Source organism: Triturus cristatus, chromosome 3_1 (genome assembly GCF_964204655.1).
Source record: "Triturus cristatus chromosome 3_1, aTriCri1.1, whole genome shotgun sequence".
Classification (NCBI taxonomy): Eukaryota; Metazoa; Chordata; class Amphibia; order Caudata; family Salamandridae; genus Triturus; species Triturus cristatus.
The window spans coordinates 253,114,916-253,130,763 of record NC_140583.1 but is presented as its reverse complement, the minus strand read 5'-3'; the positions used below and the strand labels follow the sequence as shown (position 1 = coordinate 253,130,763).

Here is a 15,848-nt window from a genome sequence, read left to right as displayed (position 1 = left end):
TCTTGTGCAATAATTAAATAAATAGGGCATATTTAGAGCAAGGTTAATCGTTTTTTGCCACGCATAGCACAAGGGCAAAAGCGTGGCACCCGTATTGTTAATATGAAAGTGGGCGCTGTGCTGCAGCATAAAGCTTATACTTCAGCACGGCGCCCACTTTTGTATTATCAACACGGGCGCCACGCTGGATTAAATAGCTGCGCCCGTGTTGATAATACGAAAGCAGGCGCCGTGATGAAGTATAAACTTTACGAAACTCAATGCTGCAGCATGGTGCCCACTTACATATTAGCTTTATAAATGTGTGGGAGCCATGCTGCAGCATAAAGCACGGCGTCCATGTAGATAATAATAAAGTGGGCGGTGTGTTGTGAGAGGAGGAATAACATTGAGCCCCACAGCCGTCATTGTTGAAGCTAAAGCGGCATGCCACTGCTTAAATAAACAAGCGTTGGCCGCGCGCGAGCGGCTGGAGACGCAATATGTGGTGGGGGAGGGGGAGAAGCGGTAGTTGTGTGTGCGCGTGCGTCATCGTGATCGCTCTGAAAGCGAAAGTGATCGCGATGACGCACGAGTTTTCAAAGTGCTGCTGGCAGCCGGCTTCGCGCGTGCACGATCGCTTGAACGCAAGCGTTAGGCCAGCCAGCAGCACTTTGAAAAGCCCACATACAAAATGTCTCTCCGAGCCAGCGCCCATGCGCTGGGCTCAGCGAGACCTAAAAAGCGTTCGCTCAGTCAGGGTGCATGGCAGGAAAATTACAGCTGTTAGATGAGATGGGGTAGGCAACCTGAAAGGAACAGGCACACTAATTTCCCTTGATGGCAGTGTAACTCGACTCAACCACCATGCCTGACCATTAAACGCTTCATTCAAATACCCATAATCAGCCCTTGAGAAAAGTGCAGGACATCCTTGACAGGTCACAAAAACGTAATGAAACACCATGAATAGGGATCAGGTACTGAGAAAGCATAGTGGACCAAATGCCCTGTGACCTGTCCTCATCCAGCCAGGTTTGATAAATTATCATGCTCTATGGGAATACAATAAACCAAATCAGCCCCTCAAAACAACCTGGCTGTATTGAACAGCCTCTGCTACGAGTCTGTGAAAATGTTGGGAAGGCGGTCAGTACGGCAAGGAAGGAGAAGATGCTTACCTGCAATCCTAGTTCCATTTTAATTGACTCTCCAGTAAAGGTATGTTTAGTTTGTTAGGACCACTAATCAGAACGCCTTGACACATCCTGATATCATCCACTGACAAGATTCTGGCAGGAGAGTCAGTCAGTCTGGTCCTTGATCCAGAAGAAGACAATGGGGAGGGAGAAAATGAATTGGACATATGACTGACTCTTGATGAGCCAATGGACGAAGATCTCCTGGAATGTGTGGAATTATGAGATGATGGCTGGAATGATGGTGCTACCTTGATCTATACAGTGATCTCGCCCAAAATGGTGATGTCTAGATCTCCTTTGTGGAATAGCGGTCTTGAAGATAACTGTGCCCCTGGAGGCATTACCGGAAGTGGAATGGCTGCAGGTGGAAGACTAGACGGGGACGACTCCACCAGTGCCATTGTTTAAGGCTGGTGGAAGAGGAGGTGGAGAAGCCAAAGGAGGTGGGGAAGTTGGATGAGGTACTGTTGATTGACAATCCAGTATTTCCAGGAGTAGAATGGTTGGCCTGCAAGACAATTAACTCTTGACTACTCTGAGTCTGAACACCTGGGCAACCACCTATATGTCATTTTCCACTACCATTCCACAGTTTCCCTACACAAGCAGAAGATTGCCTGTACTTCCAAGTCAGTTGTGCTTCGATGTTGTAAACTTCCTCAACATCAAATGCCTCATCTAAGAAGAGCTGGTCCTCAAACAGGTAACAACAGTGCCTTTCCTCAATGTCATAGCTCTCAATCTAGAACAGTGCTTGTAGATGGTTCCCTTTCTCCACTGATCTCTGCGTTCATCCAGAAAGGGCCTCCTTCTGGATTCGCTGTACTTCTTGCCTATGAATCTGCTCTTTATCCTTCAGGGTGCACCAGGAAAATAATACAAAGAACATGGTTTGCCCTTTTTCCTACCACAAGAAGGGCACTTTACAAAACATGATGGCATTTTTGTGAAGTAGTGAAGATATTTTCTGTCAGAAAATAGCAAAAGGTATTCTAAATCCTAAAGGATGTTGAGTAAAGACAGTTTAAAGAAAGTTAGGAAAGATTTTCAAGAGAAAAAAATATAAAAGTTTGCGCTCAGTGCTCCAGGGTCCTGTCACTTGGGAGTCGAAAGAAGAACTGTAGCAACTGCCACAGAGAACATGATACGATACTGGGGAGCTGGGAGCCCTTAAAGCTGCAGTGTCAGTTTTCCAGTAGTTGACATGCTCAATGCCATATCCCCTGTGACAGAATGTGATGCGTTCCAATGGGAATTAAGGAAGTTAAAGAAAGAAGAGGTCAAAAAGTGATGTAATGAATACAACTTGCATCACTCCCTCTCAGTCCCTGGCCCTGTCATAATGTGAAGTGGAGTGCAGACCAGAAACGATGGTGAGTTTAACCTAACCTTACCACTTCTTTATCCCCTCCCCAAATAAACCATCTTTTCTTATTTCACAATTTGACAAAGTTAGTCTATGTCAGACTAAGTCATACCAATAGTCAGGTGTCAAAGTAGATACAAAAATGAAGTTGTTATTGCCCGAACTCTGCTATACAGTTTAACATTAATTTTCCAAACAAATGGATTTGAGGGTCTCTTAACATAAAGAGATTATTTAGATGTTTTTCGGGTACAGGAAATGTTGTGAGTGTGGGGTGGGTTGAACTGGGGGGGGGGGGAAAAGAATTTCTCACCAGAAATTGATAACTTGGATATTCTTCATTCCTAAAACAAACCCTTTTAACATGTTCCTGACAGGTAACAAACTTACACATCAGAGGACAAAATCTAAGAAAAAAGAAACAACAAATTGGCAGAACTCTTGCATCACACAATGTGTTGGCAAGGCATGACAGCCCTCTTCTGACTGGAAGTGTGAGGATGTACCTCACAAAAAGACTGTTTTTTAACAAACACTACAAATTCTGAAATGATGGCATCGTTATCACTTGCGCACCATCATCAATTAAGAGGAGTATCCTGCTTGCGCTGGGCAAGATTCTGGATGATCATGGTAAGTCGGCAACACCATGTCTGGGCTAATCATTCGCTTGCAGTTCGGCTGGTAAACCATCTGCCCAGTTCACCAAATTCAACTCGGCACTGTTGTTTCTGTTTCAGATTCTAGCACTTTCACCTTCTCCATTTTAGAGATTAGCACTTTCACCTTCTTCACAATAGTCTCCACCTCAGCCATGGCGCCGCGGCCTGTGGGAAAAAAGAGACACATGCATCATATGTGATTAATTCACTGTAAATTCTAGATTAAATAAATACTATCTTAATTCCCTTCCCATGCTAAGCTTCCCTCGGTCAACCGGTTTTGAGCTTGCCAACAGACAGCTTTAGCTGTCCGTTTTCATGAGACCTACTGTGTACAATATCAATATTTAAAATCTGACAGCCAGTTACTTACCTTTGGTTGGTTTTCTTGGCAATCTCAGTTGCTTACTGCTTGTTCACCTTCCTCTTATTGTGTTTGCCCCTCCCCTGGACTAAAAATTGTTTACCATTCTTTTGACTGGTTGATTTGCGCCCTTCCACGTCTGATATCAAGAAACTACTATTTCCTTTTTTTTCAGTACTCCAAGGGAATGCATGTCTTAACTTACTCTTTCCCTTGTGTGCTGCTTCTCTTTTCGCATCCCACCTCTACGCTCTCTGTGTAGTTGCCCTAATACCCCTAAATCCATTGGTTGCCTGTTGTTTTCTACGCCTCCCTTCCCTGCTAGGAAGCACCCACTGAGATCATGAATCTAGGGTCAAACGGTAACCTTACAGTACTTCTACAGATGAATGCTGTGGAGATGTTGAGAAAATTGATAGTAAACGGGATGCAAGAGTGCTTCAACATAAAAGACTGCTGGATCGGTGCAGATGACGGTGTTTCAGCATTGAGCACTTCTCGATGGCAAACGTTGCAGCAGAGGCCTTTGCGATGTCAAGCCCTTCCATGGCGACCGGTATGGATATCGCCAGGAGAGTAGTGTAAGCTGATTATGATCCCTGAAGGCTCATCAGTCTTTTCCGACTTAAAATATTCCTGCTACCCATCCAATCTGATGCCCTCTCTGTCTTTGAAGATTCTTTTAGACGTTTTCTTGCAAAACTAGCATTCCTTACTTGAATGGGAAGATAGTAAACGCACCACACATACCTGGTGGGGAACTGTGGCAGCCTTATCCTTCCACAGATGAGGATTCACAAATAAGGAAGGCATTCTGACAGGAAGACCTTATTTAAAAAGGCAACATTTATTTACTCGGCTAGCTATAGAGTAAAGATTTTGAGTAAAGGCAAAAAAGAAAGCATACGGAGTGTAAATCTGAAGAAAAAAACAGGTGAAAGTACTGTGTGTTACAGGATCCCCACTCACACAAACTGGAAAAAAACCATAACAGACTTCGAGAGGCAACTGCCAGTGCAAGGAGTCAGGGCCAGCCCATGAGCCTTAAAGGAATACGACATTTTCTTAATTATTATGATGTATGTCTATAAGGCTACACTGTTTATTTATTGGAGTGTTCCAAAGTCCCTGCATGCAGCAGGGAATTATTCTACAGTTTATGACTATCAATGAAGGTGCTACAATGAAGAATCTTAGGTGCCTCATGACTCTCGGTAGTGTGGGTTTGAAATCTATGGCAGACTCTGGTTCTCACTATTCTATTGTAAATAATAAACTTAAGCATAATGACCTTTAGAAGAAAACAAGTTACTTACCTGTAACTGTAGTTCTCCAGTATTAGAGCTTTCATAGATTCACATGCCTGAATCATTCCCCGTCGTCGAGACGGGAGTCTCCAGTACATAAAAAAACATTCCTTAGTAGTATAGCAAACTGAACAAGCATTTACAATGCAATGGTCTCGGCATTGGTAAAGTTAGAGCTATTGGCATTGCTCATGACATTATTTTTGTTTATGTTTTTGTTTTTAAAACATTTAAAGAAACGGCATTGTCATGAGCAATGCCAATAGCTCTAACTTTACCAATGCCGAGACCATTGCATTGTAAATGCTTGTTTCAAGTAGGGGAGCAAAGAAAAACTTATCAGATTTAGAAAAGAAGTTGCTTGCTTACTCCCCCAATGTGCACGCATTCCAAATATACAGTGACCTGCACATGAAGCATGGTTTGTGTTCTTTAAAACACCTGATCTATAGAAAACATACTGCCCCAAAGAGAAAACCGGTGTACAAATATGTACGAACAGCTTTGTAACGTGTGATTTAGCATGGTAAACGTAAGCTGCCAAAAGTAAGACATACAGGTAGAGTTGCATGTCTTTTTCTTACAGACTCGCCTAGAGGATCACCCAATGGAGAAAACAGCGCTATATCAAACATGAATAAAGTGACACAAAATAATCGAATCATAGCAAAAAAGACTACATATCATGTCGAGTTTCTGAAAACATGAGCCACACGCAAATAAGAAAAAAAGATGCGCCCTTTATTCTAGTTAAAAAAATAAATTTATTTACACAGCAGAGGACGATTTTTAAAGAACGGAAGAAATCGTACAGGTATAAAGAATTGTTCATTAAATTAGCCATAGATGCACTTTGTTATAACACAGTTTAATATGCCTGACCAATTCCCTTTGCTTAAGGGTATATGTAGTACGTTTTTTTTCTTGATGATGTCTGCCGTAGTGAGGGAGTGGTGGATCACTCCCTCGACCTAAAAAGGCAATTTAGTGAACACACATAATGTGAATAAAAGTTGCATTTAATTCCCCCGCAACTGCCTCACGGTCAGTGTTTTACTATGTAGGAGAGGTCTGGAAATAAACCATTCTGCGCCCTTTGGTCATTTCGAAGTTGTCCTATTTCTAGGTTTGTGAAATGTCATCATTTTTGGTTCGCTGACTGTCCCCCCCCCCTACAACTACTTCAGAAGCAATGAAGAGCGGTGCACACTCCGCTGATCCTTATTATGGGGGGGGGGGGGGGGTTACATTCGAAGAATCCAGTGGGTTTGCACAAATCTTAATCAAGCATCGGCTGCCGGCTCGCCATGAACTCAAGGGAGGTGCTGCCTCGGTGGGGGGTGTCCTGTCCCTCATGCACTGTGTGCACCGGAGGGAAGGCCTGCCTCCCCCCCCCCCCCCCCAATATCAGCCGGAGGTTCGTGCAGCCTGGAGGCCAGCAGGGGGAGGGACGGGCCCCTGAGGTCTGGAGGAGGGATCCACTCAGAAGCGCAGGATCACACGTGGTGAAAGGGAGCGTCGGCAAACTTATGACCTGCAGCTCCTGGAATGTACCCGCGCGTCTGAGGGGTGGCGTCACCCAGCCTGAGGGCACCTGAGACTGCCCGACTCCCTGGCAGGCCTGTTTTCAAAGGCATGTAGGGGTGGGGCAGAGTCAGTCACAAGCCCCGGGAGCTTAACACGTGCCCAAGCTGGTAGCCTTCCTCGGGTGAGCTAAACATGGAACCTACTCTGCTCCAGCCCCACTAGCCCCGCAGCGGCACCAGCATGTAACCGGCTCTGCAGCACAGGGAGAGAGAAATAAAGTAAGATCGGAGGAGGGTACCGGCACTCAGGAAAGGGCAGAAAGACTCAGGCCCTATAGGCATCGGATAATGGCTGCGCTCAGCGTTCCAGGGCAGGAGGATATACAGCTCGAGGCTCAGTAAGTATCTGTTCTGAATCCCGCAGGACAGCTCTGTCTAGCAGGCCTTGACGTGTTTTGTGTAGTAAGGTCCACCCCTACAGTATGACTCGCCCGTGGTTAATCTCGGGCCAGCCATACCTGTGTTCACTCAGCGCCCTGCCAGCTAACGCCGCCTCTCCATCCCGTCTGCCTGCTCTCCTAATCCACACCTAGGACCGGAGATTAACGCTCCCTGCAGGCCCGAGCTGTGGGGGGTATTACCATTCACTCAGGGAGGTTTAGATTGAATGCAGGCTCAGTCTTGATATGTTTGGTGTCTGGGGGCTGGGAGCCAATCACTCTAACGCCTTTGGGGTGCATACAATTCCAGGTGACCTTCGTCCTGTGTGGAAAAACCCACACGTCTTAGAGTTGCGACTCTGATTTACACACATTTAGCTTTTTGTAGATGCTTGAATTTTCGGGCGTGCTCCTGTAGTCACCGATGTAGGAGGTCTGAAGAACTGGAAGAACCGTGGGCAGAGAATCAGAGGGAGAGGACGAGCACGCCACCGCCTTTCTCCGAGGCGAAGCAGAAATGCCTCGGAGAAACGCAGTGGCGTTTTCGGATTCGGGGGCGTGTCTTTCTTTTTCTCTCCTCTTGCCATTGGCTGGAGGAGATAATTAGAAAAGTAACGGAAAAACACGCCCCCGAATCCGAAAAGGATGGGGCCTGTTCGGAGTGACAAAGCCTCTTCTCCAATGGCTGGCCAGCATTCAAGAGGCCAGCCAATGGAGAAGAGGGGAGAAGAGGGGTGGGTTCAAGCCCCTCTTCTCCAAAACATTAAATCTCCGACTTCCGGTTCTGCCTTCGGCAGACCGGACGGTCCTCGACCTAAAAAGGGCCTAGGCCCATTTTCCTTTTGCAACCCATAACCTTAGTTATGTAAAAAAGGACTAAACTTGTCTCTGAACCAATCAGAGCCTCTCACCCTCTAGAACACTCCTGAGAGAACCTTCTGCCCCTCATATTTTCGTGCACTTGTGCCATAACACTCTTTGTGCTAAATCCGAGTTGAGCCTGGGTGCGTTGCATGTGAATCTATGAAAGCTCCAATACTGGAGAACTACAGTTACAGGTAAGTAACTTGTTTTCTTACTCCAGTATTGGAGCTTTCATAGATTCACATGCCTGAATCAGAATAGCGAGCAGTAAATAAATGCACAATTTTTGTAACCCAAGACCTGGAAAACAAGGGAACATAGGTAGTGTGATAAAAAGCGGTATCCCTATACCAAAACACACATATCAAAAATACTTTGCAAATTGCATCCAATACCATAAACCACAATAAAATGTGCAAATGTAGTAAATAAAGGAAGGAGGGATGGTAAAGAGGGCTCACCGTTACTGGATAAGGTTCCTCAGCACCGCTTCTCCCACCGCCACATCTCCTCCTGCGGCTGCATCCAAGCAGTAATGCCTGGTGAAGGTGTGCGTACTTGTCCAGGTTGCCGCCCTGCAGATATCCTGGATCGGCACTCCCGCAAACAAAGCAGTAGAAGTAGACACTGCTCTTGTCGAATGGGCATGGACTCGTGCATTTAGAGGTCGCCCAGCTGCCTGATGACAATACTCTATCGCACTGGAAATCCATCTGGCAATTCCCCTTTTTGACAAAGGGAAACCCTTCCTGGGTGCTCTGAAGCCGACAAAAAGTTATAAAGACTTGCAGAAAGGCTTAATGTTTTGCAAATAGAACTTTAGACAGCGTTGGACATCCAGCGAGTGGAGGGCTTTTTCCGCCGCTGTTGTTGTTGTTTGAGGAAAGAATCGTTTGAGAATTAGAGGCTCATTTAAATAAAAATCAGTTGGTACTTTTGAAATGAATTTTGGATTAGTCCTGAGTATCATTCTGTCCTCTTTGAATTGTAAGAAAGGGTCTTGGATCGTGAGAGCCTGTATTTCCCCCACTCTCCTGGCTGAAGTGAGCGCAATGAGAAGTGCAACTTTCCACGACAGGAATTTAAGATCTGCCCTGTGTATTGGCTCGAAGGGCTGTTTCATTAACTGGTAAAGCACAGTGTTCAATCGCCAGAGAGGTGGTGGAGGCTTTATTGGAGGGAAAACCCGGAACAATCCCTTCATGAATTGTTTGATGACTCTAGTGGACTACAGAGATGGCCCAGAGGAAGTCCTTCTGTAGCGTGATATTGCTGCTAGGTGTACCTTTATAGATGCATGAGCCAAACCAGACTTTGCCAAAAGCAAAATTTATGGAATAATCTCGTGTGCTGCCGAGTTCAGAGGATGAATGTTACATCTTTTGCACCATAAACAGAATCTCTTCCACTTAATCCTGTATGTTCTGTTCGTACTATCCGCTTTGGCTCTAGATAGTATGTCCCTGCACTCCGTTGGAATGCTTAGATGCTGAAATTCGCAGTATTCAGGAGCCAGGCTGCTAAGTGCAGTGATTTCGGATCCGCATGATGTACTTCCCCCTGGAACATCGTCAGGAGTGACGGTATCGGCTGGAGGCGAATTGGGCGTTCCTCCGACAGTAATAGAAGCTCCGCGAACCAGTGTTGCCTGGGCCACCATGGTGCTATCAGGATTATCTTGCACGGTTCTTTTTTGATCTTCATAAGAACCCGTGGCAGGAGGGGAATTGGAGGAAAGGCGTAGGTAGGCAAAGATGTCCAGACCATGCCATCAAAAACGCATTCCCCCAAGATCCCCGTTGGGGAAGCCAGCTTGCGAAGAACTGGCATTTTTTGTTCTCCACTGTTGTGAATAGGTCTACTGTTGGTTTTACCCATCTTTGGAAGATGCTGTTTAGACTCCCTTGGTCGATCTCCCATTCGTGGCAGGTAGATTTGAGCCTGCTGAGAGTATCCGCCTTGATGTTCTGGTCCCCTGGAAGATGTTCCGCTGTTATGGATATCCTGTGTTGCAGTGCCCATTCCCATATCTTTTGGGCTTCTTGAGACAGGGAGAGTGATCTTGTTCCTTCCTGTTTGTTCAAATAGTGAATTGCTGTTGTGTTGTCTGTTCTTATTAACACAGCTGATCCCTGTATCCTTGGTAAGAACGCTAACAATGCCAAACGGACGGCTCTGAGCTCCAAGAGGTTGATGTGCATTTGCTGTTCGTGCAATTTCCAGCGACCGCTGACTTGGAGGTCCTGAAGGAATGCTCCCCAGCCTTCCAAGGACGCATCTGTCGTAATCACCAGTGGGGCTGGTTGAGTAAGGAATGAAAGACCCTGCGAGATGTTCCGTTTTTGGGTCCACCATGTTGCCGCGTGGACCATGGTCGGCGTTACCCTGAGTATATCGTTGAAGGATCCTTCCGCCTGATGCCATTGAAGATCCAGTTGCTCTTGCAACGGGACGCATCCTTAGCCTGCAGAAAGGTACGAGGGGAATGCAAGATGACATCATTCCCAGCAATGATTTGTACTTGCGTACTGAAAGAGACTTTCTTTTTTATAAAAGTCTGGGATAGAGATATTATTCCCAGCTGTCTTTCCTTGGAGGGGAACGCTTTGTTTACCTCTGTGTCTAGTATTGCTCCCAAGAAGGTGATGTTTCGTGTCGGCTGAAGAGATGATTTTTCTATGTTTAAAGTCAGACATAATCTGGCAAATAGTTCCACGCAAGCCGCTGTTGACGACCGGGCCGATGCTGCTGATGGCGCTTTGACTAACCAGTCATCGAGGTAAGGAAATACTTGGTGTTTCTGCTTTCTTAGGACCGCTGCCACTGGAGCCAGGCATTTTGTAAAAATTCTCGGGTCTGACTTTAGGCCAAAAGGCAGTATCTTGAATTGGTATTTTTCTCCTGCCACCATGAAGCGCAGATACTGCCTGTGAGAAGGATAGATGGGAATGTGAAAGTACGCATCCCGTAGGTCCAATTTGGTCATATGATCTCCTGGGTTTAATAGCATCAGAATATCTTGGAGGAAAACCATTCTGAAAGATTGCTTCTTGAGGTAAGTGTTTAGGGATCTGAGGTCCAAAATAGGGCGCTATTGGAGAACGTTTTTCTTGACTAGAAAAAAACAGGAATAAAATATCCTTCCTCTCTGGGAATTCTATTGCTCCTTTTCGGAGCATTGTCCGAATCTCCCGAAGCATCTGATGTAAGTGTTTGACCTCTTGGTGTTTTGCTGGTGTACAAGGGGGAGTTTGCAGAAGTTCTAGAGTGTGTCCAAATTGTATTATGTTGAGGACCCATTCGTCTGTAGTTATTTGCTGTCAATTTCGAAGATGATGAGAAATGTTTCCACCCAGGGGAACATGCGACATAAGAGGAATAGGTGTAGCCGGATTCAGAACATCGTCATTGACAACGGGTATTGTCCTTCCCCTGACGACCTCCTCGACCTCTAGGAGTAGATTTTGTGTAACCTCCTGTTTGTCGCTGCGCATACTGTTGACGGTATGGCTGAGATGAGGTGGAGTAAGAAGTACACCTGCTTTGTTGGTAACCCCCTCTATAGGAGGATTGGCCCCACCTCTTGAGCCTCGAAAAGGAATCTTCCTATACTGCAGCGTTCCCAGTGATTTCTCCGTGTCTGTATCTTTTTTGATACTCTGCAAAGCCTCGTCAATGTGCTTCCCGAACAAATCTTCTCCATTGAAGGGAAGGTCCAAGATTTTATTCTGGACTTCAGGCCTAAAAGCTGTTGCTCTCAGCCATCCTTGTCGGCGTAAGACTGCCGCTCCCCCCAAAGATCTGAAGGCCGTGGTCGCAATGTCCATTGCGCAATCTATGACTTCAGCCGATGTCCTTTCTCCTTCCTGGAGAATCTTTTTGGCTTCCTGTCTGTCAGCCTCTGGAATGCTGTCTATGTAAGGCGAGAGGTCGCACCACATTTGTCTATCATACCTGCCCAGGATGGCCAGGGCATTCGCCGCCTTAACTAGAAGGGCAGGCATGGAAGAAAATCTCTTCCCCGCATTGTCCATGCGCCTACCCTCTCTGTCGGGAGGTGTTGAAATTGGAGCTGATGGATTCCTTGATTTTTGCTGAGCCGCCTGGGTTATAACTGAGTCCGGCTTGGGGTGGCCTAGTAGACAAGCTGGAGCATCCGAGGGCACTTTTTGCGAGTACTGGGGTAACCGTTGCTGGTGTCTCCATGACCTTGAGACCTTCCTCCCATATATGACTGACAATTGGAAGAGATCGAACTGCCCTACGATATGGCTCCTTGAAATCATACAAGAAACATTCTGTCTTGTCAGATGACATGGTGAGCGCAAATCTCTTTGTAGCTCTCTCCATTAGATTATGGAACCCCCCGATGTCCTCCGGAGGAGAATCGACAGGTTTCGGTGAAGGAGATGAAGGCGACGGAATGAGATAATCGTCCCATTCTTTACTAGGGTCTGTTATCTCTCCCTCTTCCTGTTCATCATCGGAGGTCTCTGGATCTGGTTGTGGTAATAGTGATATAGGCGAGGACTCCGCTAAAACCTCTTGCCGTCGCACTGGCGTACATGGAATAAAGCGTGGCTGAGATGTACTCACCGGTATTCTTTGAGAAGTATGAGGTAAAGGATGCCTCCTTTTATAATCATCCAACATACACTGCAAATCTGTTAGCAGTGAAGATGGAACGCTCACCATTTCTTCCTGATAGTGTTGCTGGGGACGATCCTGAAACCCTCATCTTCCCAGTCATCTTCTTGGCATTTTACATGCAATTGCGAGGGGCTACTGGCGTAGCCAAAAGGTCCATCATTATCTTTCTCCTGTGACTGTTCCTCCTCTAACGGGTGGGATGGTACTAGAGGTGTCACCTTGCTTGGAGATGTAAGATCTGGGGTAATTCTCCTCTTCCTGGCAAAATCCTGTTTTTCTGGGGGATTTTCTCTCGTCGACGAGCCCGTCGACGAGATTGCCGTCGAAACCGCCGACGAAACTTTTGTCGCCGATGCTGCCGTCGACGGTGCCGTTACTGTCGTTGTCGACGATCCTGTTGTTACTGTCGTCGACAATCCCTTCGACGACGTAATCGTGGTCGAAGCTCTCGTCGTCGACACTGCCGTCAACGACGCCATCGTCGACGAAGGTATAGGTTTAATAGTAATTTTTACCTCACTTTTCTTCACCAACGACGCTACTTTCTTCGTCCACGGTCCCATCGACGACATAGATTTCTCCAATTTCTCTTCAGGAGGTGTAGAGGCTGGCTTCTTAAGAGAATGTTTAACCTTAAGGGGTGATTTTGAGGGCTCTGAGCTCGTCCTCTTAGTATGTTTTACCCCTGAAGCATGACCCTTGCTCTCCTTTTCCATACTTGGAGGAGATTTTGAGGGACTGCGCCCTGAAGACCCAATCGTGGTCTTTTTAAGAGCCTTCTCAGGTCTTTCCCCTGAGGTATGAGCCTGAGGAGATCTGCTTCTTTTCGATCCCTCAGTGTTTTATTAGAAAAGGTACGACATACCTTACATTTCTTTGCCTGATGGTGTGGGTAAAGGCAGTATATGCAATCCTTATGAGGGTCGTCTGTGTAGGAAGGTGGCTATCTGACTATGGTTACCCCCAACTTTTTGCCTAGTGTCTAGCTGGTTTTTCGACTTAGTTGGCCTGAGATCCTGCCATTCAGGGTCTCAGGCTGTCTGCTCTCTCTTTAAACTGGACTCCATGTACCCTAGGTACATTCCGAATCGGTAAGGATCACCTTATTGGACCCTGTACAGTGTACCCTAGGTACCCAGGGCATAGGTGTACCCTAGGCCTCCCAGGGGCTGCAGCATGTATTATGCCACCCCTGGTCTGGCCTTCCAATCAGACACAACTGGCTGATCACTCAGCTGGGGCAAGGTTGTGTAATCACCCCTTGCTTAGATATAGTATACCTATATCTACCCTTAAAATAGACACATGTGTACCTATCAGCCACTCCTATGGCAGGCCTTAACAATCCTGGAGGCAGAGTGATTGGTAACATGTGAGATGGTGCTCTAGCATGAGCTGAGCCTGTCTGCAGCTTTCGGAACCATGTCCTTATAGCTGTTCTATGATATAGCCTACCATATACTCTTAAAGTGCCTTATAATCTTAAACGGTTATGGTAACTATGGTTTGGCTTTATCAAAACATGTCGTGTAAGGTGTCAAACACTTTGGAATAATACCCCCATACCATTTCTGGTGATGAGGATATTATTCCCCCCTTCTAGAGGGAGAGACATGGTAAAATCCTACTTTGCTGTTTAACTCTAACCAAAGCCTCAGCATCACAAAATGGATGCTGCTGCCACAGACACAAGTCTGACCTCCTGCTGCTGGGAGTGATCCCGGCAAGGGAGGCTTGGACAATAGGTTTCCTGCCTTGGGAGGTGCGAGCACCACCCCAGACAGGCCTTAGTGTATTGGGGCAGGGAGGGATGAAAAGAATGAGACATGCCTGGGGCACACAAGGTGTCCCGTGCATAGTCCAGTTCAAACCGGTGCTGGGGCACTCCAGCCCCAGTCCTGGCGCGAAACTGCACAAAGGGAAGGGGGTGTAACCACCCCCCTCCCAGGTCCCACCCATAAGGCGTGACCTAGCAGGCAACCCAGCCCCCCAGATTAGTATAAGAGTGGTAGCTGGGCCCCAGGAGATTAGATTATCCTGAACCTGCAACTTGAACAGAAACTCTGGACCTTCAACATTCGACGAAAGAAGAAGACTGAAGAATCTCCCTTGTGGCCAAGGAGTGGCTACCCTGTGCAAACAGGCACCATCAAGAGACTACCCTTTGCTTTGCTGAAGTTCTACGAGGGACCGACTGCAAAGCCCGACCAGAGCCTTGACTTCCAGACTTCTCCGACCCTGATCCACATCCACAGCCAAGCTGAGATCCGTGGAGGCGACGAGAGACGTGGGACCGGCTACCTGGGAAAAGTGGCTAGTATCTTCCAGCGCAGCTTCTGAGGCACCCTCGAAGTTTTGCACCGGGGATTGAGAAGCCCCAACCCCAAGCACCATCTGCACCGAAGATCAGCCCCCCACACTCCACGAGTCCTGCGTGGGGCCCTTCTGCATTTTCCTGCTTGCCGCGTCTGTCCGGTTGCTTGCCCGTTGGCTAGCGGCCTTTGTGACGACACACCTTGAAATCTTCACTGCTGGTTTGGCTCCTCCAGACTGGTTCCCGCTTGTTTGCAAAAGAGAAGCACCCCAGACCTTCCTGGTCTGCACCAGAAGCAAGTCCTCCGTTCTTCGTGGGTTCCGCTTGCCAAGGCTTGGTGAGTCCTAGTTCGACTTCGACGCCGCCGACAGCAAGAGCCTTCGTGGGACAGCTCGCCTCCTGGTCCTGGTCGTCCTCGACGTCTCCTGGTACCCGTGGCTGCAGCGACAAGCTTCACCCTTCACCTGCAATCTTCACGACATCGCCTGGTTCCTTCCTGGTTCCACGTGGTCACTGGCTAGTGACCTTGACTCTGTCCCTTCTGCTTGCAGGTATCCTCTCTTCTTGATCCCAGCCTTGGGATCCACCTGACACTCTTCACTGACTGCCTGTCAGCAACTTTCCTTCAGGCATCCATAGAAGTCCACGACGAAACCAGACGCAAGTTCACACCTATGCACCCGCAGCCCGTGGGCTAGGTAACTTGGGTACTTCGGTGCTCACAAGGGTAGTGACTATCCTAGGGTCTAGTTTCCGAGTCTCAACTCTCTAGCTGCTTCAGAAGTGTCCTTAAACTGTTAATTTCTAACTGCTAGTAATTCTATCGACTTTTACGCATTACGCGTGAGTGTTTCCACTCTGCACCTGAATCCCGTGGGCCTCCCACTTCCTAACTGTTGCTAGTGTAGTGTAGCCCCAGCGATTCCCTAGGCCTAGGCCTATTCTATTTCCGTGACAGTGGTCCTTATACCACTTCTTTAGTATATGGTTTGCGTGGCCCCTAGGGCCTAACTGTATTACTTACCTGTGTGACTTAATGTATGCTTGAATAAGACTGTGTTGTACTTACCTCTAATCTCATAAAGAGTGCTGAGGGTTTGACTAGAATAAATACACTTTATTTTATATATATATCTGTTGTGGTGTCCTTTCATTTGGTATTCAAGGGATTATA

The 15,848-nt window shown here is 47.0% G+C and overlaps 1 protein-coding gene across 2 annotated transcripts in view; it reads right to left on the bottom strand.

Moving 5' to 3' along the window:
- Positions 1 to 2,870: 2,870 nt before the first annotated feature.
- The window catches only part of PPCDC (phosphopantothenoylcysteine decarboxylase), a 310,731-nt gene continuing 297,753 nt past the window's right edge, over positions 2,871 to 15,848 (bottom strand). For both annotated transcript variants that reach the window (XM_085643819.1, XM_085643820.1), the window contains exon 6: positions 2,871 to 3,374. In XM_085643819.1, coding sequence (XP_085499945.1) covers positions 3,259 to 3,374 — 116 coding nt within the window. In that variant the 3' untranslated portion in view covers positions 2,871 to 3,258. The remainder of the gene's footprint in view (positions 3,375 to 15,848) is intronic.